The sequence below is a fragment of the Sarcophilus harrisii genome, chromosome 1 (genome assembly GCF_902635505.1).
Source record: "Sarcophilus harrisii chromosome 1, mSarHar1.11, whole genome shotgun sequence".
Lineage (NCBI taxonomy): Eukaryota > Metazoa > Chordata > Mammalia > Dasyuromorphia > Dasyuridae > Sarcophilus > Sarcophilus harrisii.
This window is the reverse complement of record NC_045426.1, coordinates 119,239,342-119,260,172: the sequence shown is the minus strand read 5'-3', so window position 1 is coordinate 119,260,172 and position 20,831 is coordinate 119,239,342. Positions and strand designations below refer to the sequence as shown.

Genomic DNA, 20,831 nt, shown 5'->3' with positions numbered 1-20,831 from the left:
TAATATATGGTCAATTTTTGTATAGGTTCTATGAACTGCTGAGAAGAAAGTATACTCCTTTCTGTCACCATTCAGTTTTCTTGAAAGATCTATCATATTTAATTTTTCTAATATTTTATTTACCTCTTTGATTTTTTTATTTGTTTTGTAGTTTGATTTATCTAATTCTGAGAGTGCAAGATTGAGATCTTCCACTATTATAGTTTTGCTATCTATTTCTTCTTGCAACTTTCTTAACTTCTCCTTTAGGAAGTTAGATGCTATACCACTTAGTGCATATATGTTTAGTATCGATATTACTTTGTTGTCTATGCTACCCTTTAGCAAGATACAGTTTCCTTCCTTATCTCTTTTAATTAGATCAATTTTTGCTTTTTGCTTAATCTGAGATAAGGATGGCTACCCCTGCTTTTTTTATTTCACCTGAAGCATAATAAAGTATGCTCCAGCCTTTCGCCTTTATTCTGTATGTATCTCCCTGCTTTAAATGTGTTTCCTGTAAACAACATATTGTAGGGTTGACTTTTGATCCAGTCTGCAATCTGCTTCCACTTTATGAAAGAGTTCATCCCATTCCCATTTACAGTTAAAATCACTAATTCTGTATTTCCTGACATCTTATTATCCCCAGATTATGCTTTTCTTTTTCTTGCCCCCCCCAAATGCTCTTTCCCAATTTTAAACTTATGAGCCCCACCTGTGTCCCACTGCTCACCCTCTCTTTAGGATGCCTCCCTCATTCCCTTTTCTTGTCCCCTTTCCCTTATTACTCTTTTCCTTTTCCCTTTTCTTCTCCCCCTTTTTAATGAGGTGAGAGAAGTTTCTCTGTAAACCAAATATGTCAATTATTTCCGTTTTGAGCCAACTCTGATGAGAGTAAGATTCACACAATGTTCCTCACCCTCTCTAAATTCCCTCAGATATGATAGGTTTCCTTTGCCTCTTCATGGGATGTAGTTTCTCTCTTTTTATCTCCCCTTTCCCCTTTTTCTGACACTATCCCCTTTCCATTTCTACTTCCCTCTTTTAATATTATATCAATAAAATCAAATTATACATGTAGTCTTTATATATATCCACATCAGAAATACAGTTCTCATGAGTACCTTTTGCCTTTTTCTGCTTCTCTTGAGTCTTATGGTTGGAGATCAAATTTTTTATTTAGATCTGTTTTTTTTCCTTAGAAACAATTGGAATTTCTCTGTTTTATTAAATATCCATCTTCTTCCATGGAAGTAAATGCTCAGGTAGTTTATTCTTGGTTGCATTCTAAGTTCTTTTGCCTTTTGGAATATCAGATTCCAGGCCCTTTGACCCTTTAATGTGGAGGCAGTCAGATCTTGAATGATCCTTATTGTGGCATCTTGGTATTTGAATTTTTTTCTGGCTGCTTGCAATATTTTTTCCTTTGTCTTATAGTTCTGAAATTTGGCCACAATATTCCTTGGCGTTTTTATTTTAGGGTCTTTTTCAGCAGGTGTTTGATAAATTCTTTCAATGCCTATTTTACCTTCTGATTCTATTACATCTGGGCAGATTTCCTGTAAAAAAAAGTATGTAGGCTCTTTGTTTCATCATAATTTTTGGGAAGTTCAATAATCCTCAGACTATCACTCCTAGATCTATTTTCCAGGTCTGTCGTTTTTCCAAATAGATATTTCATGTTTTTTTCCCTAATTTTTCATTTTTTTGGTTTTGCTTGACTGATTCTTGATGTCTCAATGAATCAGTGATTTCTATCTGTTCAGTTCTGATTTTTAATGAGTTATTTTCTTCATTAGCTTTTTTTAACTTCTTTTTGTATATGTCTAATTGAGGTTTTAAATGAGTTGTTTTGCTCTAAGGAATTTTTTTCCATTTCACTAATTTTTTTTTTTTTTTTTTTTTTTTTTAGTGAGTTATTTTCTTTTTCCAATTCACAAATCCTACTTTCTTGAGAATTCTATATCTTTTCCAATTCACAAATCCTACTTTCCTGGGATTTTTTTACTTTTTCCAATTCACAAATTCTGTTTCCTTGTACTTCTTGGGAATTCTTTACCTTTTCCAATTCACATTTTGGAAAGTTGTTACTTTCTTGCATAGCTTCTCTTTCCTTTTCCCATTTTTTCTTCTAGCTCTCTTTTAAGATTTTTAATGGTCTCTTCTCAGAGAGTGTTATGTGATGGGAGCCAGGTAACATTCCCCTTTGGGGTTTTGTCTGGAGACTGTCTGCTATTAGTCTCTTCAGGGTTGAAAAGCTGCTCTCTTTCTGTATAGAAGCTAATCAATAGTCCTTTTGATTTTTTTTACTATTTTTTAAGGCCTGTAGGGTCTGTCTTCAGGGCAAGGAGGTTACCAGCTTCCTCTGCAAAGCAGAAATCAATATAAACAGCCTGCAAAAAGCAGCGAGAAAGGGGAGTGCTCTGGGGAAAAGTTCCCCTCCCCCACTGGCAGTGATTCAGGCCTGGTTAGCATGGCTGAGCTATGGAAGTGCCCAGTGAAGAACCCCACTGTGCAGATTAGCAACTACCCTGAGGCCAGAGGCTGAGCTGTGAAAGTGTCAGTACCCCAGGCCAAAGTCCACCAGGGAGCTGTGGGTATTAGCAGCTAACTAGAGAGTAATTCAGCATAGACCGGAAGTGTCTCTGCCCTGGAAGCACAGTCCCCCTGCAGAAGTTTGTTGCCCCAGGCTGAGCCCCTCACTGTGCATATTAGAGGCTGCCCTGGGCTGTGACCACCTGCTGAGCAGATTTGTGATTACCCTGAGAAAGCCCATACTGTGGAATGTAGTTGTAGAGCTGTATTATGGTCTGTGCTGAGTTCCTCACTTCCAGTTTTGGGTGGGTGTAGCCAGATCCTGTTAAGTTCTGGCATTTTTTAGAGTACTCTCTGCCCTGGCTTTAATTTCTCTGCCGGTTTACTGTTTTGTAATCAAGGCAGAGTAGTTAGCCTATGGGAGAGACATCTCTAACCTTAGAGGTCACCCCTGCCCTTGGTCTGCTCCAGATGCTAGTTTCTCCCTGCCTGTGCTGGTTTGTTCCTGGCCCTTCAGAACAAACCTTTCCTGGAGATCTTCCAGATTATCTTCAGCTGGTGAGTTGTTGTGCTTCTAAACTTCGTTTTACCAGTCAAGTGCTATTTTTGAGGCTGAATTTAATAATTGGTTGTGAGGGCATGAGAGGAGCTTAGAAAGTCACGTGGTGCTTTCTTTGCCATCTTGGCTCCTCCCCTCTAACATAACTTTAAATTACAGAATCACCTAATGTGGAGTTAGTAGGGGGTCTTAGAAGTCACATTATCTATCCTCCTAACAGAGGGCTAATTACTACATCCAAGTCCTATTTCAATACGTTTGCTTCATAGGGAACTGTGTCAAACAGGACACAATTTTTCCAATTATTCCTTGTTAAGACAGATTCAGACCCTTCTCTATTCTAGTCATCTTCTTCTCTATGAGTATGACCTTCTTAGCATCCATCTTAAAATGTGGTCTTCAGCACTTAGCATTCCATTCCAGATATAATATTGTTAAAAAAAATTTTTTGATGACTCTAAGCATCATTGATCCTGGACTGACAGTAGATTGCTAATTTGTATTGACAGTCAGCAGCAATGCCTTTAGATAAGATCTACCCAGTAGTGATATTTCAATTTTTAGTTATCTTGTTTCCTTGAAACTCCACCTTTATGTGGATGCTAAAAATTAGCAGCTCTGATTCTAAAAATGAATATGCTCTTCAAAAGCTAAAATCATTATCTTTTGTTTTTAAAAGTACTCTACAGAATTCATTTAAAATGTAACCCTATCTCATAGTGTGTCAGCCATGGTCTTAATTATGGGAACACTATCCCTTCAGGGAAACAAGCCAATAGCAATAGAGTCCCAAAGAAGAACAAAACATAGAAAAATGTCTTTGTTTCAGCTGATTATATGAAATAATAGTCCTAAATGAAAAGAATTCTATTCATTTGTATCAAGGCCAAGATAAAGCAGAAAAACAAACCTCTTGGCCCTGGACAGAAGGGAAAGATAAAAAGAAAATAACCATCAGCACACAGTCTAGTGTTTAGCTCTCCAAACTGACCAGGGGTTCCATTTCTGGAGTCTCTTGTTCAATATGTTATTGATCTAGCTTTGATCCAATAGTATATGCAGGTTGTTCAATGTTTAACACACCATAGGGAATCAATAAATATTTAACAACTACCATTACTCCAATCAAAGGAACTCTCAAAGGACTCTATTATTAACCAGCATGGCCTTTCTTTGACTGCAATGCTGTCCCCTGCAAGAAACAAAGCAAATAGATGTAGTATGCTGCCATGGAAAGAGAGAATATTGTTCAAGTGGATATAATTCTTATTAATTAGAATTGAAAACATTTGGGGAGGATTTTAAGGTCCTTAAAAACTATCTCAACTCATAAATATTAATATAAAATATGTGACTGCTAAGGATTGAAGGATCAGTCTGTAAATAACCATGAAAAATAAAACTAGGGTCATTATTAATTTAAAACTTATTATCACTGGTCTCTTGCCAAACTGATGTTATTTCGATAGAGTTTTTCACCTACACAAAATGTCATCTCCTCCCATTAAAGAAGGTCTGTAATTATATAATGTAGGATTAAATGCTGAAAGAACCTTAGAACTCATTTGATAGAAGACAGCTTATTTTAAAGTTCAGAAAACCAAAGTTTAAATACTTTTAGTGACTTGCACAAAAGAAGGAAGTCTCTAACTCCAATACTTCCCTGTTTCTGCAATGTTTTCCACCCAGCTAAGCTAACATTCCCCAAACACATTTCTGACCATGTTACTCTTGTACCATGTCACATGTCAAAAAACATTTAAGAAAATTATCCTAGACAGAACTATATATACTTTAATGCTCCTGGAACTTGCCTCATTTAAATATCTTTTAAAACCTATGAGCTGGGGCATCTAGGTGACAGTGTTTAGAGCACCAACCCTGAAATCAGAAGGACCTGAGCTCAAATGTGAACTCAGACACTTAACACTTCCTGTGTGACCTTGGGCAAGTCACTTAACCCCAATTGTCTCAGGGGGAAAAACAACTATGAGCTATAAACAAGATTAGAATTGGAAAAATGAACTCTTTCTGAAGGGTATATTTAAACATTAAATGATGTATGATTTTCATGATGATGAATAAAATGTGGGAAAATCTTATGAAATCAGTGACAAGTAAAACAAAGACAAAAGAAAACAAATTACATATTGAACTTTTAATAGATAAAAAGTGATAAGGCTTATTGAACAAATATAACTATTTTTACTTTGTCTCAAGAAATTCGCCCATTACTGAATAGTGAAAATAATTATTGCAATAGTGGAAAACTATCTCTTTAATATGTATGCAACTTTACCATTGCTAAATACACATTGAACGATGTTTTATTCTTGTATTTTTAGCTATTGTTCTTCCTTGAAAAAACTTAAAATAACTAGCAAGTAGAAAGTAGCAATATTAATATACTTGCTCTGTTACATATTCTAAATTATAGATATTGTATTCATAAGAACAATTTGTTTATTCTGATTTTTACTTTACATATGATCCTTTTTATTGTTTTCTCATTGCATAACTATACTTCAGGCCTTATTAGTATTATTTTGCAAACTATTGTTTTTTACTAGTAGTCTTTTGGAGGAAAAAAAAAGAGAAGGTTGTAGTAAGATCACTTGAAATTGGAACAATTTGAATTTACATTTAATGTGAATTATAAGTCAAGAGATGGAAATAATTCTTGGTTTAAATTTTCTAAAGTCAATTTAAAAATTATTTCAAAGTGTTAGAATCCTTACAAAGTGTTAACTCACTGGAGTTAATAGAAACAATGCTTATGTAATTGGTTCACACCTTTGGAGTTCACACCTTTGGGAGAATGCACACATTAGAGCTCATACCTTTAAGGGAGTTTACACATTAGAGGTCACACTTTAGAGAGCTTATATAAGCTAGAAGCCTCCAGAAAGAGGAGGAGACTTCGAATGATGGAGAAAGGAGGATTCAGTTGAGAAGATTCAGAACCAAGATTCAGAGAGAGCTGGAGGCTGAAGCTGACAGAGGCAAAAGACAAGCTCTGCAAGAGCTCTTGGAACCAAGGAGGGAGACAGGCCTCTAAGAAAACTAACTGGACTATTTTGGAAGAGACAATAAAGGACTGTACTTTAACTCCTGGCTGCATTTGAAGTGATTATTACTCTGAACTGAAACAAAGGCTGCCTCTAGAAGCCCCCCAAGAAACCTGCTCCACAAAGAACCATCATATTTTTGAGAAAAGAAGAACACTACATCAAAGCAATAAGGGAAACTTAGTTTACAAGTATATTAAAAATATCATTTCATAGAATGAGAACATTTCAGAGGAAGGGAATTCAGAAGTCATCTGTTGTCAAAGTCTATCTGAATGAGAATTTTTCTAGAACAACTGAATTTTGCTTAAAGATCTCCAATGAGAGAGAGGGAAAACCCATTCCTTTTTTTTTTTTTTTTTTTTTTTTTTTTACTTTTGGAAAATTCTAAATATTAGGAAGTTTTTCCTTTTACTAAGAACAAATTTGTCTCTTTGTACCTTTTCTCCCCTGTTTCACATTCTATCTCTGGGGATCAAACAGAATAAATTTACCTCTTCCATATCATATCTCTTTAAATTCTTGAAGATACTTCCATGTCCCTTACCTGCTTTTCTCCAGGTTAGACAGATCCAGTTTCGTTAAATAATATTGACAATAATGTCAATAAACAAGAATGGTATGGTATTCACCTCCTCTGAATGCTCTCTAGCTTATTAATGTTGTTCCTAAAAATCTCAAAGCTAAACATGACAATGTATATGTAAATCCTACTAAGAGATGTGAGGAAGAAGGAAACAAACATGTATTAAGTACTCTACTATAATCAAGTGTGGAGTAAAGTGCTTTAAAAGTATTATCTCATATGATTCCCACAACATTGGGAAGTAGATGCTATTAGTATCCCAAGATTATAGTTGAGGAAACTGAGAAGACAGAGATTAAGTGATTTGCCTTGAAAGATTACACAACTAGTAAGTTTCTGAGGCTGGATATGAAATCAGGTCTTTTTGACTGTGGGTTCAGATTTCTATCTATTATATATCATCTAACTGGTAAAGCAACTAAGGGCCTTAAGGTTCAGTAGTATCTTAGAAAGTGACCTTACACTCAGAGACCATCTAGTTCATCCCTATCCCATCCCCATTAAAGATGAAAAACCTGAGGCCCACCACAGTTCTATCATTTCCCTAATTCTGGTTGTTATTTTTTTTTTAATGTATTTTTTTTTCAAATCATAGGAAAAAAAGTGCTAAGTAGGATAGAACCAAGTATAGATTCCTACAGACCTTTCTTCCAAGTTACATTGAACCACTATGGTTCCTCTTTGGTTTTGGTCATTCAATTATTTCTGAATCCACCCAACAGTTTTTGAGCCTACATTTTTCCATTAGTAAAAAGTAAAAGTAACAACATGAGAAAATTGTCATATGTTAAACATGTCTGAAACCTTTATCACTGTTCTTGCCTAATCCCTCTTTCTAATTTTCTTATTTCTCTCAAAGACATCATTATCTTAAAAACCCAGGTGTGCAACCTCTGAATCTTCTTTACCTCTTCACTCTCCTTCCTCCCCATATACAATGTGTATCCAAGTCTTACTGGTTCTTGCTTTGACTTTGCATACCACAATCACCTTAATGTTCCTTATCACCTTTTGCCCGAGTTATTAGAATAGCTCCCTAATTCATTTCCCAATATCTAGCCTTTTTCCTGTCTAATCCATTCTTCATAGTTACTAAAAGAGTAATTTTTAAAAGCATAAATCAGATAATGTCACTTCCCTTCACAAAAGGTTCCAATAGTTCTCTATTTTTCTATAGAATAAAATATCAAAGTCTCTTTTTGGCCTTTAAAAACCTTTCAAATCTTTTACAATCTATCATTCCAGGGTAATTACACATTACCCTGCCCTTCATGCATACTGCATACTCAGTTACAGCAAAACTGGCTGATTTGTTGTTTTCAGTAAACTATATTTTATCTCTCACCTTTGTGTCTTTGCATAGATTCTCCCCCTTTCTTGAAATGCTTTCCCCTCCTTACTTCCACTTCTTGGAATACCTCATTACCTTCAAAGCTCAGCTCAAATGCCACATCTTAAAAAGGTGTTTCCTGCTTCCCCCAAGTAAAAAAATTTCCAACCCTCCTTATTCAATTACTTTGCTTTTGTCTTGAATATATTTTGAATTTTTTTTTTTTTTACCTGTAAACAGGTTGTTCCCACATTCAGTAGAAAATAATCTCCTGCTATTGAAGGCATGGACATCTTGTTTTTGTTTTTATATACCTCAAGTCTAGCACTATGCCCAACTCATACTAGGCTCATTCAAAAAAAAATGCTTAATGACTCAATGAAATGCTTTGCTAAAAATCCAAGTAAAACTACATCTATGGACACTTCTCATTTGAAAGTATAATTTTGACCCTGTCAAAAAAGGAAATGAGGTTAGTCTTGTGTAATATGGTTCTGATCTAAGTCATTTAATTCTTTGTGATCACTACTTTCTTTTTACAGATGCTTATTGATTATTCCTTTAAAAATATGTTCTTAAAATTTGGCCAGAAATTAAAACCAAGCTCACTAGCTAATAAGCTTTGCATACTTTATTCCATTCCTCTGTTTTTTGGGGAAAATTGCAACAAATTTTATATTCTTCAGCACTGTAACAACTGTCTCATTTTCTATAACTTTCAAAGATCACTGAGAGTACCTTAGCAAATCCAAACATGAGTTCTTTCAGTGTCCTCAGATATAGCTCATCAAGGCCTGGTCAACAGATGTCATCAAGGACAAGGCTCTCTTATTACTGTATCTCCCTACTTATCTTGGATATTAATTCCTTATTATCCATTTTGTTCTTTCATTTTTAAACTTCTTGGCAGAAAAAAAGAGAAGAAAAATAAGGAATGAATAGTTTATGACATTTTAACAGAGGTAAAAAATTGAGCTATAGCAGTAAGATAGGGAAAAATTGAGAGAATAAGGACAAGCAAAAAGGAAACAAAATTATCATATATTGTAGAAAGTATCATGGTATATCTAGAAAAATAAAGAATCAAACAAATATTAATTGAAGCAATTAATGAATTCTACAAAGTTGCAGGATATAAAATAAATCTATCAATATTTTTGCACATTACCAACAAAACCCATTAGGGATAGAAAGAGAAATTCTATGCAAAGTAATACCTAGGATTCTTTCTACCAAGATCTACACAGGAAGTTTATGAATGCTCTTATAGAAATATATACCTGGGAAAAATTAATTATGCATATGGGCTGGCCCAATATTAAAAATTAAAATAATACCCATAGGCTATCTCAATATTAAAAATGAAAATACTACCCCATAAGTTGATTTACTTATTTAGTACCAATCCTGATAAAAATGCAAATCCATTCTTATTAATGAGAAAATATACCTTGGTCTTCACTTAAGAACTTCTCTTCATTAGGCAATTCAGGGGACAGTTTATACAAAAAATGAGGCTTTGGGAAACATCTAAAACTATCCTTAAGACTTCAAGAAAATCTCAAAGTGATCTCTGAGAAGTATTTTGTAGTCCTGATCCTTCAGCATAACTTTGGTTCTGATCCCTAAAACTTCCTGAGGAGTTAGATAGAAAAGTAGGTCTTCCATTTTTCTTGGCACAGGTACCTGATATAGATGTGCAAATAGGCAGAAACTGACCTACTGAAAATGACAGAAGTGAACAGTGTTTCTCTTTAGTAAGCTCTTCCTCCATTGGGCTATACCTAGAGGTTCTCTTATATAAGAGACTTATAGAGTATCTCATTTTACACAGGAAAGAAATGAGGCAAGGAAGATTGAATGACTTGCTTAACAATTTAAATTTAACCTGTCTCCTGACACCAAAAATTTCTAACTGCTCTTTCCATGATGTTACACTGCCATCTCCTCATTCCTTAGTGGCTCAATGTCCTCATGCAGTCCTATGCGGAACTAAGCTCTCTAGCAGGGCTGTCCATCTGGCTTTTTCATCTCTAAACCATCTTCCCTCATTTCCTAACCCTCCATTATCTAGCTTATTTTGATTTTTTTTTTAGATTAAGTTCTTTAAACCTAGTCAAATTAATCATTACTAATACATAAGTTATTATATTATATCCTGGTGATCAGGCGGGTGACCTTACCAGTAGAGTTAAATTCTTGGTCTAATTATAAGCCAAGATGACAGCTGTAAAATGAACTGGAGAAGGAAATGGCATACTACTCTAGTATCTTTCCCAAAAACCCCAAATGAAGTTATAGACTACTGAAACAATTCAGCAACAAAAGTTGGAGAAAATAATTTTTTCTTTTGTAATGTTTTGTAATAGTTTTCGTCACCTGGATTTGAGAGTAAGTAGTAATTCAGCATACCGCTTTCTTAAAAGTTTCTGGGTATTCAGGATTCCAAAACACTTATTAATAGCAATGACAATATACAATATTGAATACACCAATAGAAAGTCCCTTCAGGTTTCTGAGTAGAGTAGTGATACAATAAACATGGTGTCATCCTGGTATGAAAGATCAGAGGGGACATAGAATCAAGTAAATTTCAAGTCAATTCTAAGAGAATCAGAATGAATGCAAAGAATCACTTGTAGAGAGCAACATGATCATTCTGAAATCCAATAGAAGTTACTGACAATTTCTTGTAGTTTTGAAACTATTACCCTATGACCTGAAAATTCAAAGTGACAACTGTACATTGCTAATGTACAATTAGTACAATTGTACTATAGTACAATATAGTATAGTGCAATAGTAAGTATGGTATAAGGCCCATGAGACACAAATAGACATTTTACATCTACATGGGTACTTTTGAAGGCACTAAGGTAATTAAAATATGTTACTTACTAGGGAAAAAAAGGATAGCAAAATACAGTAGGAAAATTTTTTCAAAATTAAGACTGAAAAACTGCATAAAAATCTAATCTCTAGAAAAAGTTCATATTAGCAGCATATGTGAAATATAATAGAGAAGAGTCCTTTATTTTAATGAGAAACTATAGATGAGATGGAACTGTACTAGGTAAAATTGTGTTTCATATCCTTTTTCCTCCATTAAGATTGTCTCTAACCAGGCATCATAACTTGCAAAAGGAGGGAGCTTTATCTAAATCTATGTGGTGTATCAAATTTAGATAATTAGTGCTCCTGTTGTCTATTTGTTCTCAAATATATTGTAGTATAAGGAGATGGTATCAAATTCAAATGGTAACAGGGGCCACTAAACCATATATAAGAATCCCTATACATTCACATATTGACTCAGAAAATCGCATATTAACATAACATTTTCATTTATTTTGTTAAATATTTTCTAATCTCATTTAAATCTAATTTCAAAGACTAATCCATGTATGTGTTTGGCATGTGGTTGACACGTTTAGTATGCTAAATTAAGTTGAAATTCCAACTCTGACATTTAATAGTTATATGATCATGGGCAAATCAACTGACATCTCTGAATGATGTTTTCTTTATCTATAAAATAGACATAATGATACCAATAAGTAACTAGGTCATTGGGTTGTTAGAGGCTCAAATGAGATAATACATGCTATCCTTATGGAAATTGTAAAGTCAGTTATTAACACTCTTCCTCCACTTCATGTTTTGTTTCTTAAGTCAAGTGCCTACTACACTTATTTTGGTAGATAAGCACAGTCATTCCATATCATAGCAGCAAAACACAGTACAGAAACAACATTTGAATTAAGGGTCTTAGTAGAACACTCAGCAACCAAAATAAAAATTTATTATAATTTTTGAAAAAGAGAACAAAAGTGAAAAGTGAGGAAAGATTAAGAATGATAAACTAAAGGGGATATAACATCTGACAATTTGTTAATAAAAATACATTTAATTGTTATCCTTTGCAAAAGATGAGAATTAAAGGTTATTTTTTTTTCTGGCTATCTTTTTTCTCTTGTTATTTAGAAGATTAAATAGTATTCACACCCTTCTGAATTAGTTCAATATTATGTCCCTAACCTCCACTTTTTCTTTCAGAGTTTTGACATTAAGAAGACAAAATAAAAACCAAAAAAAGCTAAAGACCTTTAGTATTCTCAAGAAAGTCTTAAAGAAAAGTTCTTTATTGAAATTAAATAGGTATAAGACTTTAGTGGTTAAAAAAACCCAATCAAGTAAAGACAATGCTAATGCAATCTTTTCTCCTTAAGACAATTAAACATATGCTTCTTCGCTCTTTCCCTCCACTCCTATCAATAGGATAAGGTGGTTCTGAGACTTTCACCATCTGTAGAAAAAAATTTATTTTCTTCAACTTTTGTTGCTGAATTGTTTCAGTAATCTATAACTTCATTTGGGGTTTTTGGGAAAGATACTAGAGTAGTATGCCATTTCCTTCTCCAGTTCATTTTACAAATAAAGAACTGAAGGTGATGCACAAATTCATACAGCCATTAACTATCTGAGGACAGATTTGAATTCATGTCATTGTAACTTCAAGGCCTGGCATTCTATCCATTATGCCACCTAGATGCCACTCTTCCCCTAAGTACACATCTACAATTATAAACATAGCATTAAATTATATTTACATATAATACTGCAATATTATATACAAATTAAACATTCAAGTTGATACTGTCTACATGGATTTTCCCATTTATTTTTTCAACATGACATACCAAAATATTAAAAAGCTACATGTAAAGCTGTTAATTTTTATAAGTGACATTTTTTTGGCAGAACCTTTGAAAAAACTCAAATTGTCAAGATAAATAATAAGAGTTATAAAGTTAAAAAGTAGCCTCACATTTAAAATAGTATGAATCAAATCTATATGCTTCTGAGATAGTTTTGTTTATGTTAAACATCATTTGCCAAAATAACAACCAAGACCTCTAGCTAAGCACTGCACAGACAAAATCTTTGCTCACAAGCAATGTCCATCCATTCATATGCTAACTATCCTAAAGAGAAAATTGCCCTTCAATTTCAACAACTTCAACATTTCATGAATACGAAACACGATTGAACATGTTTACTAAAATTATCCTTTGAAAGAACAACTGCAACATATTTTTTAGTTTTTAAAGTTTCAGAGCTCCAAGATAGGAAATAAGCATGGGTTAAGAAAAAATCCTTGAGGCTGTACCTGCTTCAGCACCAAATAAGGAAAGTCTACCCAGCTCTCAACGGCACTCATTTGGCAACCCTCTATTTCAAGATACATTACAGCAAATGCTACATGGATTAGCAGCATGGCTTGAGCAATGAAAAGCAACGTTTACCTGTTGCTGTACAGGTACTTGCTGTACTACTTGGGTGGGCACTGCTGCTTGGCCAGCCACAGATGTCTGTAAAGTCACTGTCGAACCTGTATCCGACCCAGTCTCTGATGTCTGCATGATGGTTTCTGAAAAAAACAAAATCAGAAATGAGGTTTAAAACAACCTTCCTCATGAAACTGTCTTCTAATATTTAACACATAATACTTATCCACATTCTAACACTCACCCAACATACACACACACACACACACACACACACACACACACACACACAAAACAAAACAAACAAAAACAAAACATTTTATCTCTCCAGATAGAAATGTGAAAAGCCATTTGATTAGACAGAGCTAGGTATGCCATTTTCAATGGACAGCTCATCACTCTGTAAAGAATATAAAAAATAGCCACTCTACCATTTTAAAATGTAATCTCTTCTTCTGGGCCTGAAGATTGTAAAATGAAAGCAAATCAAATAAACATTATCATTAATCTGGCATACCTAATGCAATATAACACTATATTGAAGGCTGTGACTAAGAGACATTTCAAGATGTTCCTGTTAGTTTGGGTGTCCAATTCTCGGAGACAGCATTGAATCAAATCTAATGTAACCTGAAACAAATCACTCTTTATAGGGAGAGTTTTATATTTTTGAAGTGTCAGTGAAGGAATATAAATTGATAAATTAATGAAGCAAAAAGGTCATCCAACCAGGAATCTAGGTTTAAAGTCACAGTCATTTCACTACTAGTGATGTGACCTTGAGTGGACCACATCACCTCTCTGTGTCCAGTTTCCTTTTCTATAAAAGAAGGGAGTATCATTTATCTTTAAGATCCCTTCAGGTTCTAAATCTATGGTCCTATGATTAAAATGGTTTTTCTTTACTAAAAAAAAAAAAAACAAAAAAAACAAAAAAAAACAAAAAAAAACACCAAATTTTTAGTTATGGCAGAACAAAAATATGATACTATGTTCATGTTTAAAATTTTTGAAAATTTCTGTAAATGTCAATTTTTTAATTTAATTTTTAGAAGAAAAAATAATCATAACCATTTTAATAGCAATACAAACAACCTCTCATGATTTGCATGCTATAGTCTTTTTAGATTCTAATCTCTATTTTAAAGACAAAGAATTTAATTCATGAAATCAAATTCATAAATAAATCAAATTCTATAACTAGAAAGTTTAAAAAAAAGTTTAAAAAGCTCTGCTCTAAATGTAAGATCTTTATCCAGTTACCAACAAACTGACAAGTTATAAAGACCTCAAGTAGATAAGTATTGATATTCTTATGATAAATGGACAAAAAGTAAGTTATAGTTAAATTAAAAGATGGCTCACGGGTTCTAATTGGAAAAATACAGAAAGGAAATACTAGAGTTGATTTCATGTCTCCCAAGGGTAACAAGAAACAGCAATTTCATGAAATAATCAGTCATTTTGTCTTAAAATAATCATAATAAACATAAGCAAAAAGAATTATGGGAAAGATAACAATATTATTTGTTAACTTGTGCTGCAGAGGATGAAGAAGGAAATTTTTTTAAGATTCTACAAACCATGTTAACATGTATTTTGATACTCAGTAATTTTAATGAAATGGCAAGCAAAGGGCAACAAAATGTTGGCAAAAAATGGCCTGGGTTTGAGGAAGAAGCCAAAGGATTATAGACTATTCAGAATGCTCATCTCTTTATATTAAGAATATTTTGATTTATAAGCAAATGCTGGACATAGCTAGCACTAAACCACATTATAAGAAAAGAAATTTTTTTTTTTGGTCTGTATGGTTGATTGCATTGCTCTTGGGAAAACCTAGCAAGGAAATCCCCTCTACTATTGTAATTGGCAAGTCACCTTTAAATTGCAGTCTTAGAGAGTATACAGAGATAGGAATGGAACAATACAAAGATAATGACTAGCTAGTTATGATAGGAATCACAATAAATTCTTCAAGGTGAAACGCAAAAAACAAGATTCAGAAGTAGCATCCCAAGAAGAATAAAAAGCAAGAACGATTGATAATTAATCCTAATCTATTCAAGAACATGGTACTTTAGGCAGATGTATAACTGTATAATATTGAGTACATTTCTAGAAAAAAGAACAAGCAAATAGCCAAGGCAGTCAAAATTTTAAACTTTTTAGATCCAACTAGATGCAAATGAGTATCCTTGTAGGTATCAGGGATCAAAAGCAGAACCAGAGAGACAGCTGTGTTTGTATTTGTGTGTGTATGTGGTGTGATTTCTGTATTAAGTTTCATTACTGATCATATATCTCAAGGGTGGGAAGGACAGTTTGATCACTTTAGTGGAGCTTAATGTAACATTTATACAAGTGATATCAAGTACTCTCATCACCCCAAGATAGCTTTCAAACAATATGAGACTAATTTATTCCATAAATTTTTTAAAAAAAGCTCTCTCATTAAATAAGGAGTTAAAATTGTATAATACTACTTGATAAGTACAACCACAGAGGCAATTTTGTTGGAGGATTATGGGGTTCTTAACAATAAGGCATAAAAGATGGAATTCTATGCAGAATTTTCTCGCTAAGTTTCAAATGGAAAGATTCCCCCACGTAGATTCTCTAGATGCTTCCAGAAATAATTTTGAGTAATTTTGTACTGACTGAATCCAAGTACCAGTGCTGGTACATTACAGTGGTTTCTCAATAAGATCTATGGTTTCTTAAAAGACTTCAATCATAACAATATATATAGGGAGAAAAAAAAGATGCAAAATGCACTTGGAAGATCAGTCCATTGGGTTGGTATATAGATATCTACATTTGTTCAAAAAGCAGTTATAAATTACCTACTACACAAAAGCAACTATGCTGGGTATTGGAGACACAAAGACAGAAACATAATAGTTTCTGTTCTCAAAGAGCAAACATTTGCTTGGTCATATTGATATCTCAGCTAGATACTAAACATGGTTTACAAATTGGACTCAGAGTTGAATAAAAGGAAGAGAATGTACTGGGTTGCATTTGAGGAATTATGTAGTCTTTGGTCTGTCATCTCTAACTATTCTCCATTTTTAATCCAAATGTTCTTCAATGTATGGATACAAATCATTGAGTAGCCTATTTTTTTGTAGAGTGAAAACTGTAGGTTATCCAAAGAACAATGAAGAGACAGGGAACAAGAGAAGGCAGAGGGCATATTTCTAATCACTATCTTAGGGGAAAAAGTCATGTAAAAGTTATCATTCAAAATTCTCTGATCTGAAAAAATGGACTACCTATGTGGCAAGAGTGAAGAATACCAGTACAATTCAACATTTACACTACAAAATTTACATTACTCTTAACTTGGAGTCCATAAATTTGATTTAAAAATATTTTATAACTGTATTTTAATATAATTGGTTTCTCTTGTAACTCTACACATTTTATTTTATCAATTCAAAAATTTTATTTTGAAAAGGTTCATCAATTTCACCAGACCTTTTTCACCAGAACCTTTTGTTCATGACAAAAAAAAATGGTAAGAAACCCCTTCTCTAAAGAAAGATCTCCCAAGTTTTGGATAGATTCTCTAAGGAGTTTTTAAAGGAGGACATAGAATGAGGATACATTATTTACACTGATGGGGAAATCACACACATCAATGATATCATAAATTCATTGAAGTTAAAGTATTTATTCATACTTATTCTTTTAAAAAAATCCTGAGTAGAGCTCTCTTTGACCTACTCCACTTTTGAAAAACTGATCTTTATTATTTCTTGATGCTGCCAGAGATGAAAAAACTAGTCATAAAAGAGGTTTATGACTATAGAATGAGGAAACCAAAACAGAAATACTGGATATGAACTTCATGTGAGTTCCCTGTAACTCTCTTTTCCATAATTCTCTCTCTATGATGGTCCCCATTGTCTTGGTCCACTTGAGATATGGAGGGAAGCCAATCACACTGTTCCTCATTCAAGTTGGCAGCAGTAGTGGCAACATTCAAGTTGCAGTTGGTAAATTTCCAGAAATAAAGTCAGTTGAATAAAAAGTTCTCCTCTTATTTCCCTCACTACTGGTTGGCAACTTCATTTAGGCACTAGAAAAATTTTCCCCCCCACACCAACTAGCATGTAGCCACTTGACAGAATCTTCTGAACCCTGCACATATTTGTTAAAACACTGGGATTCATACCATATATGCACATTTTGAAAATAAAAATTCCACAACCCCAAATTTAAAAATATATCACTAAAAATACTTGTACTAAGTCCCCTAATTCTACTAGTAGGTATGACTTTACTGAAAGGCAATAGATTACTGTTTTAACTGGATGTTTGCTTCTAGATTTCAAAATTGAAAATTGACAAGCTGACACAAAATCATAATTCTTAAGCAACTATGGATAACTTTAAATGAAAAAGTTATATACATAACAAGACCATCAGAAATGTTTTAAGTTCCAACTTGCAGAATCAGAATTTCAGAACTTCATCATCAGTCTGATATCTAAATAAGAATTCCCTGTACAATATACCTAACCATTGGCCATCTAGCCTTTGCTTGGAGACCTAAGGTGAATGGAATGCCACTATCTGCTGAGGCAAACAATTCTACTTTTAGACCTCTCTTTCTTAAACAGCTTTTTCTTATTTCAAACTTTAATTCGTTTAACTACTACCTAATGTTCCTAATTCTCTCAAGAACATGAATCATGAATCTAGTCCTCTTCAGGATAAAGACCCTGAGCCTCAGAGAGCCAGAGACAATGGATGGGTTACATGAAAAGGGACTTAGATTCAATGGGGACTCAGGGAACTAGAAGAACTACAGGGTCTACACCAGTGTTGTTCTGTTTCTCTTCAAATGACTCAAATGGCCAACCAATGTGGGTTATACTCTCTGATATCACTTGATACACATCCTTTGCTCACTATTACTTCCAGACTGTCTTATTCTGCTGTTATTGCAAGCTCTCATTCTGTGAAATTCATTTGATCCAACTCCATAATGTTATCCAGATCCTTGCTGCTATGATGTATTAGCTTTCAAATCACCATTCTCCTTTCTAATGGAGTTCATTGATGACTTTAACCTTCCTCAAAACGGCCTCAAAACCATTCTTCCTACTATCATACTTGGATTTGTCAGTGTATACATTCTGATTTTCCTTCAAATGCTCTAGAATTAAGGCTTATTAATCTCCTTAATTTCCAAGATCTGCAACTTCATTTTACTTCAGTTGTCTCCAAAGATGGTCATATCTTAGATCCCACCATCAACCATAACTATGCCTTTTTGGTGATTTTCAACTGTAAAATTCTCATGTTCTGATAATATTCCCTTTTCTTTACTCTCTTCCTCTATTTTTCTTGAAATTATTCTTTTTTCTCTCTGTGACTCCTACTCATTCTGGCACTCTGCTCCTGGTTAATTTTTTTTTTTTTCTCTTCAAAATAACAAGATTATGTGGGTCCACTACTATGACCTTTCCCTCTCTCTTGCTGGTGACTGACAATGGATTAAGTTATATGATTATCCCCTGGGTGTATAGATTCATGTCATCTAATCTCAACTGGTCAAATGACTTCTGTGTGACAATCCTTTTTTATTTCAAACCTTTAATAATCCCCATAACATTGTTTCAAACCTCTTCCCTCTCTGCAAATCCCAGATGTCTTCTCTACATCCTCCTTTCAAAGCATTCACTCTTGAGTTCTATGATCTCCCTTAATCTATACCTTACAAACTTTCAACATCATTACCCATTCTATCTTTCTTTACTCTAGTCATTGAGGATAAGGTTCAGTGCCTTTTCAAGGCCAACTCCTTTGATGTGTTCACAATCCCTTACTCTTTCAGGAGCTGAACCTATCAATTCTTTCCTTCTCATTACTCATTTTCAACCTCTCTTTTTCTCTTAGCTTCTTTCTTTTACCTAGGTATCCCCTATCCCTATAAAAACCTTTACTTAACTGCCAATTCCTCAAGCTATGCTTCCATCTCTCTCTTTCCTTATGCTGCCAAATTCCTAGAAAGAATCACCCACTCTCATTGCCTCTACTTCTACCACCTACTCATTTTTCAACTGTAATCAGGCTTCCGATCCCACCAATTCCCAGAAATTTCTTTTCAAGGTTACCACTGATTTCTTAATTGTTAAAGGTTTTTCTCAGTCTTTACCCTACTTTCCTACTCTGTAACTTCTGACAGTTTATTGACTACCATCTTCTTTTTGAATATTTGGCTTCTGGATCCTTATGTTTTTCCTGTTAACCCTGGTACCATCATTCTCAATCTTCTTGGCTAGTTTGTTATTCATTTCTTAGATCTTAAATATTGGTATTTCTCTAGGCTCTGCTTATGTGTGTGTGTGTATGTGTGTGTGTAATTCCCAGATCTATAGAACCCCAATCTCTCTCTTGAACTATAGGCTTACATCATAAACTTTAGATGGGATATTTCCACTTTAGGTGGATAATTCCACACTAAATATGAAATGTATAATATTTTCCTCTGAACCACCTCTCTTCCAAATTTCTTGATTTTTGTTAAGGGAAGTTATTATTCCAGGCACTCAAATTTGTAACCTCAGAGTTATCTTTTCTTTTTCATTCACACCATATCCAATCAGTTGCCAGGTTCCCAAGTCTATCTTTGGAGAATTCTCATATCCATCTCACCTATACAAATTACCATACCAATCATCTCTTATCCGAACTATTGTAATAGTATTCCAATTGACTTCTCCTTTTCTAGTTTTTTTCCTTTTCCAGTTTCCTTGCCACTTAGTTGCTAAAAATGACATTGGAAAGGTACACTGGAACCTGGTTGTGCAGGGCTTTAAAGACAATTTAAGTCTTGAGGCAATAGGGAGGGATTGGAGTTTATTGAGTAAAGGAGTGACATGGAAAATTACTTTGGTACCTTTGTAGAGAAAGGTTTGGAGAAAAGCAAAAAAGAAGTCCTCTTCTAGCCCATATACATTGTCTTTTATAGAGTAGGATCAAATATGGAAAATTAAATTAGGTACATTAGAACTTAGTAGTAGTAGGAAACATGCAAGGATGACAAGGCTCACAAATTATAGCCTAGAGAATACAGATCAAAGAATTTATAAGTGGAAGGGACTTTACAAATGCTCTAGTTCCGCCCCCTTAATTTTACATCTGAACAAACTCAAAGGTTAAAAGAATTGCCTAGGATCACACAGGTATAACAAACAGCAAACCCAGGATGTGAATGCAGATCTCTTAATTCTAAACCCAATGGTCTATATGTTTAGAAGATAGTATATTTTGGAATATAGATCTAAAACATTTGGTTAGTATTTCTAAAAAGAGAAACATTTTATCTGCCATACTGAAGTTGTAACTGTTCTAAACTGTTCTCTGTCCTTTTTAAATGAAACTGCAATAAAACCCATAAGCACTTTGCCATAGGCATTTTCATTGATTAATTCCATGCACTGATTTAAAACAGCAGATCACAATT

At 33.9% G+C, this 20,831-nt stretch overlaps 1 protein-coding gene across 7 annotated transcripts in view; it reads right to left on the bottom strand.

Annotated features, from left to right (window-relative positions):
• The window catches only part of RFX3 (regulatory factor X3), a 314,889-nt gene that overhangs the window by 163,447 nt on the left and 130,611 nt on the right, over window positions 1–20,831 (bottom strand). For all 7 annotated transcript variants that reach the window (XR_004233321.1, XM_023497908.2, XM_031962220.1 and 4 more), the window contains one exon: window positions 13,367–13,491. Coding sequence is in view for 6 of the 7 variants with exons in the window: in XM_031962220.1 (XP_031818080.1) it covers window positions 13,367–13,491 (125 nt within the window). In the remaining variant the exon portion in view is untranslated. The remainder of the gene's footprint in view (window positions 1–13,366; window positions 13,492–20,831) is intronic.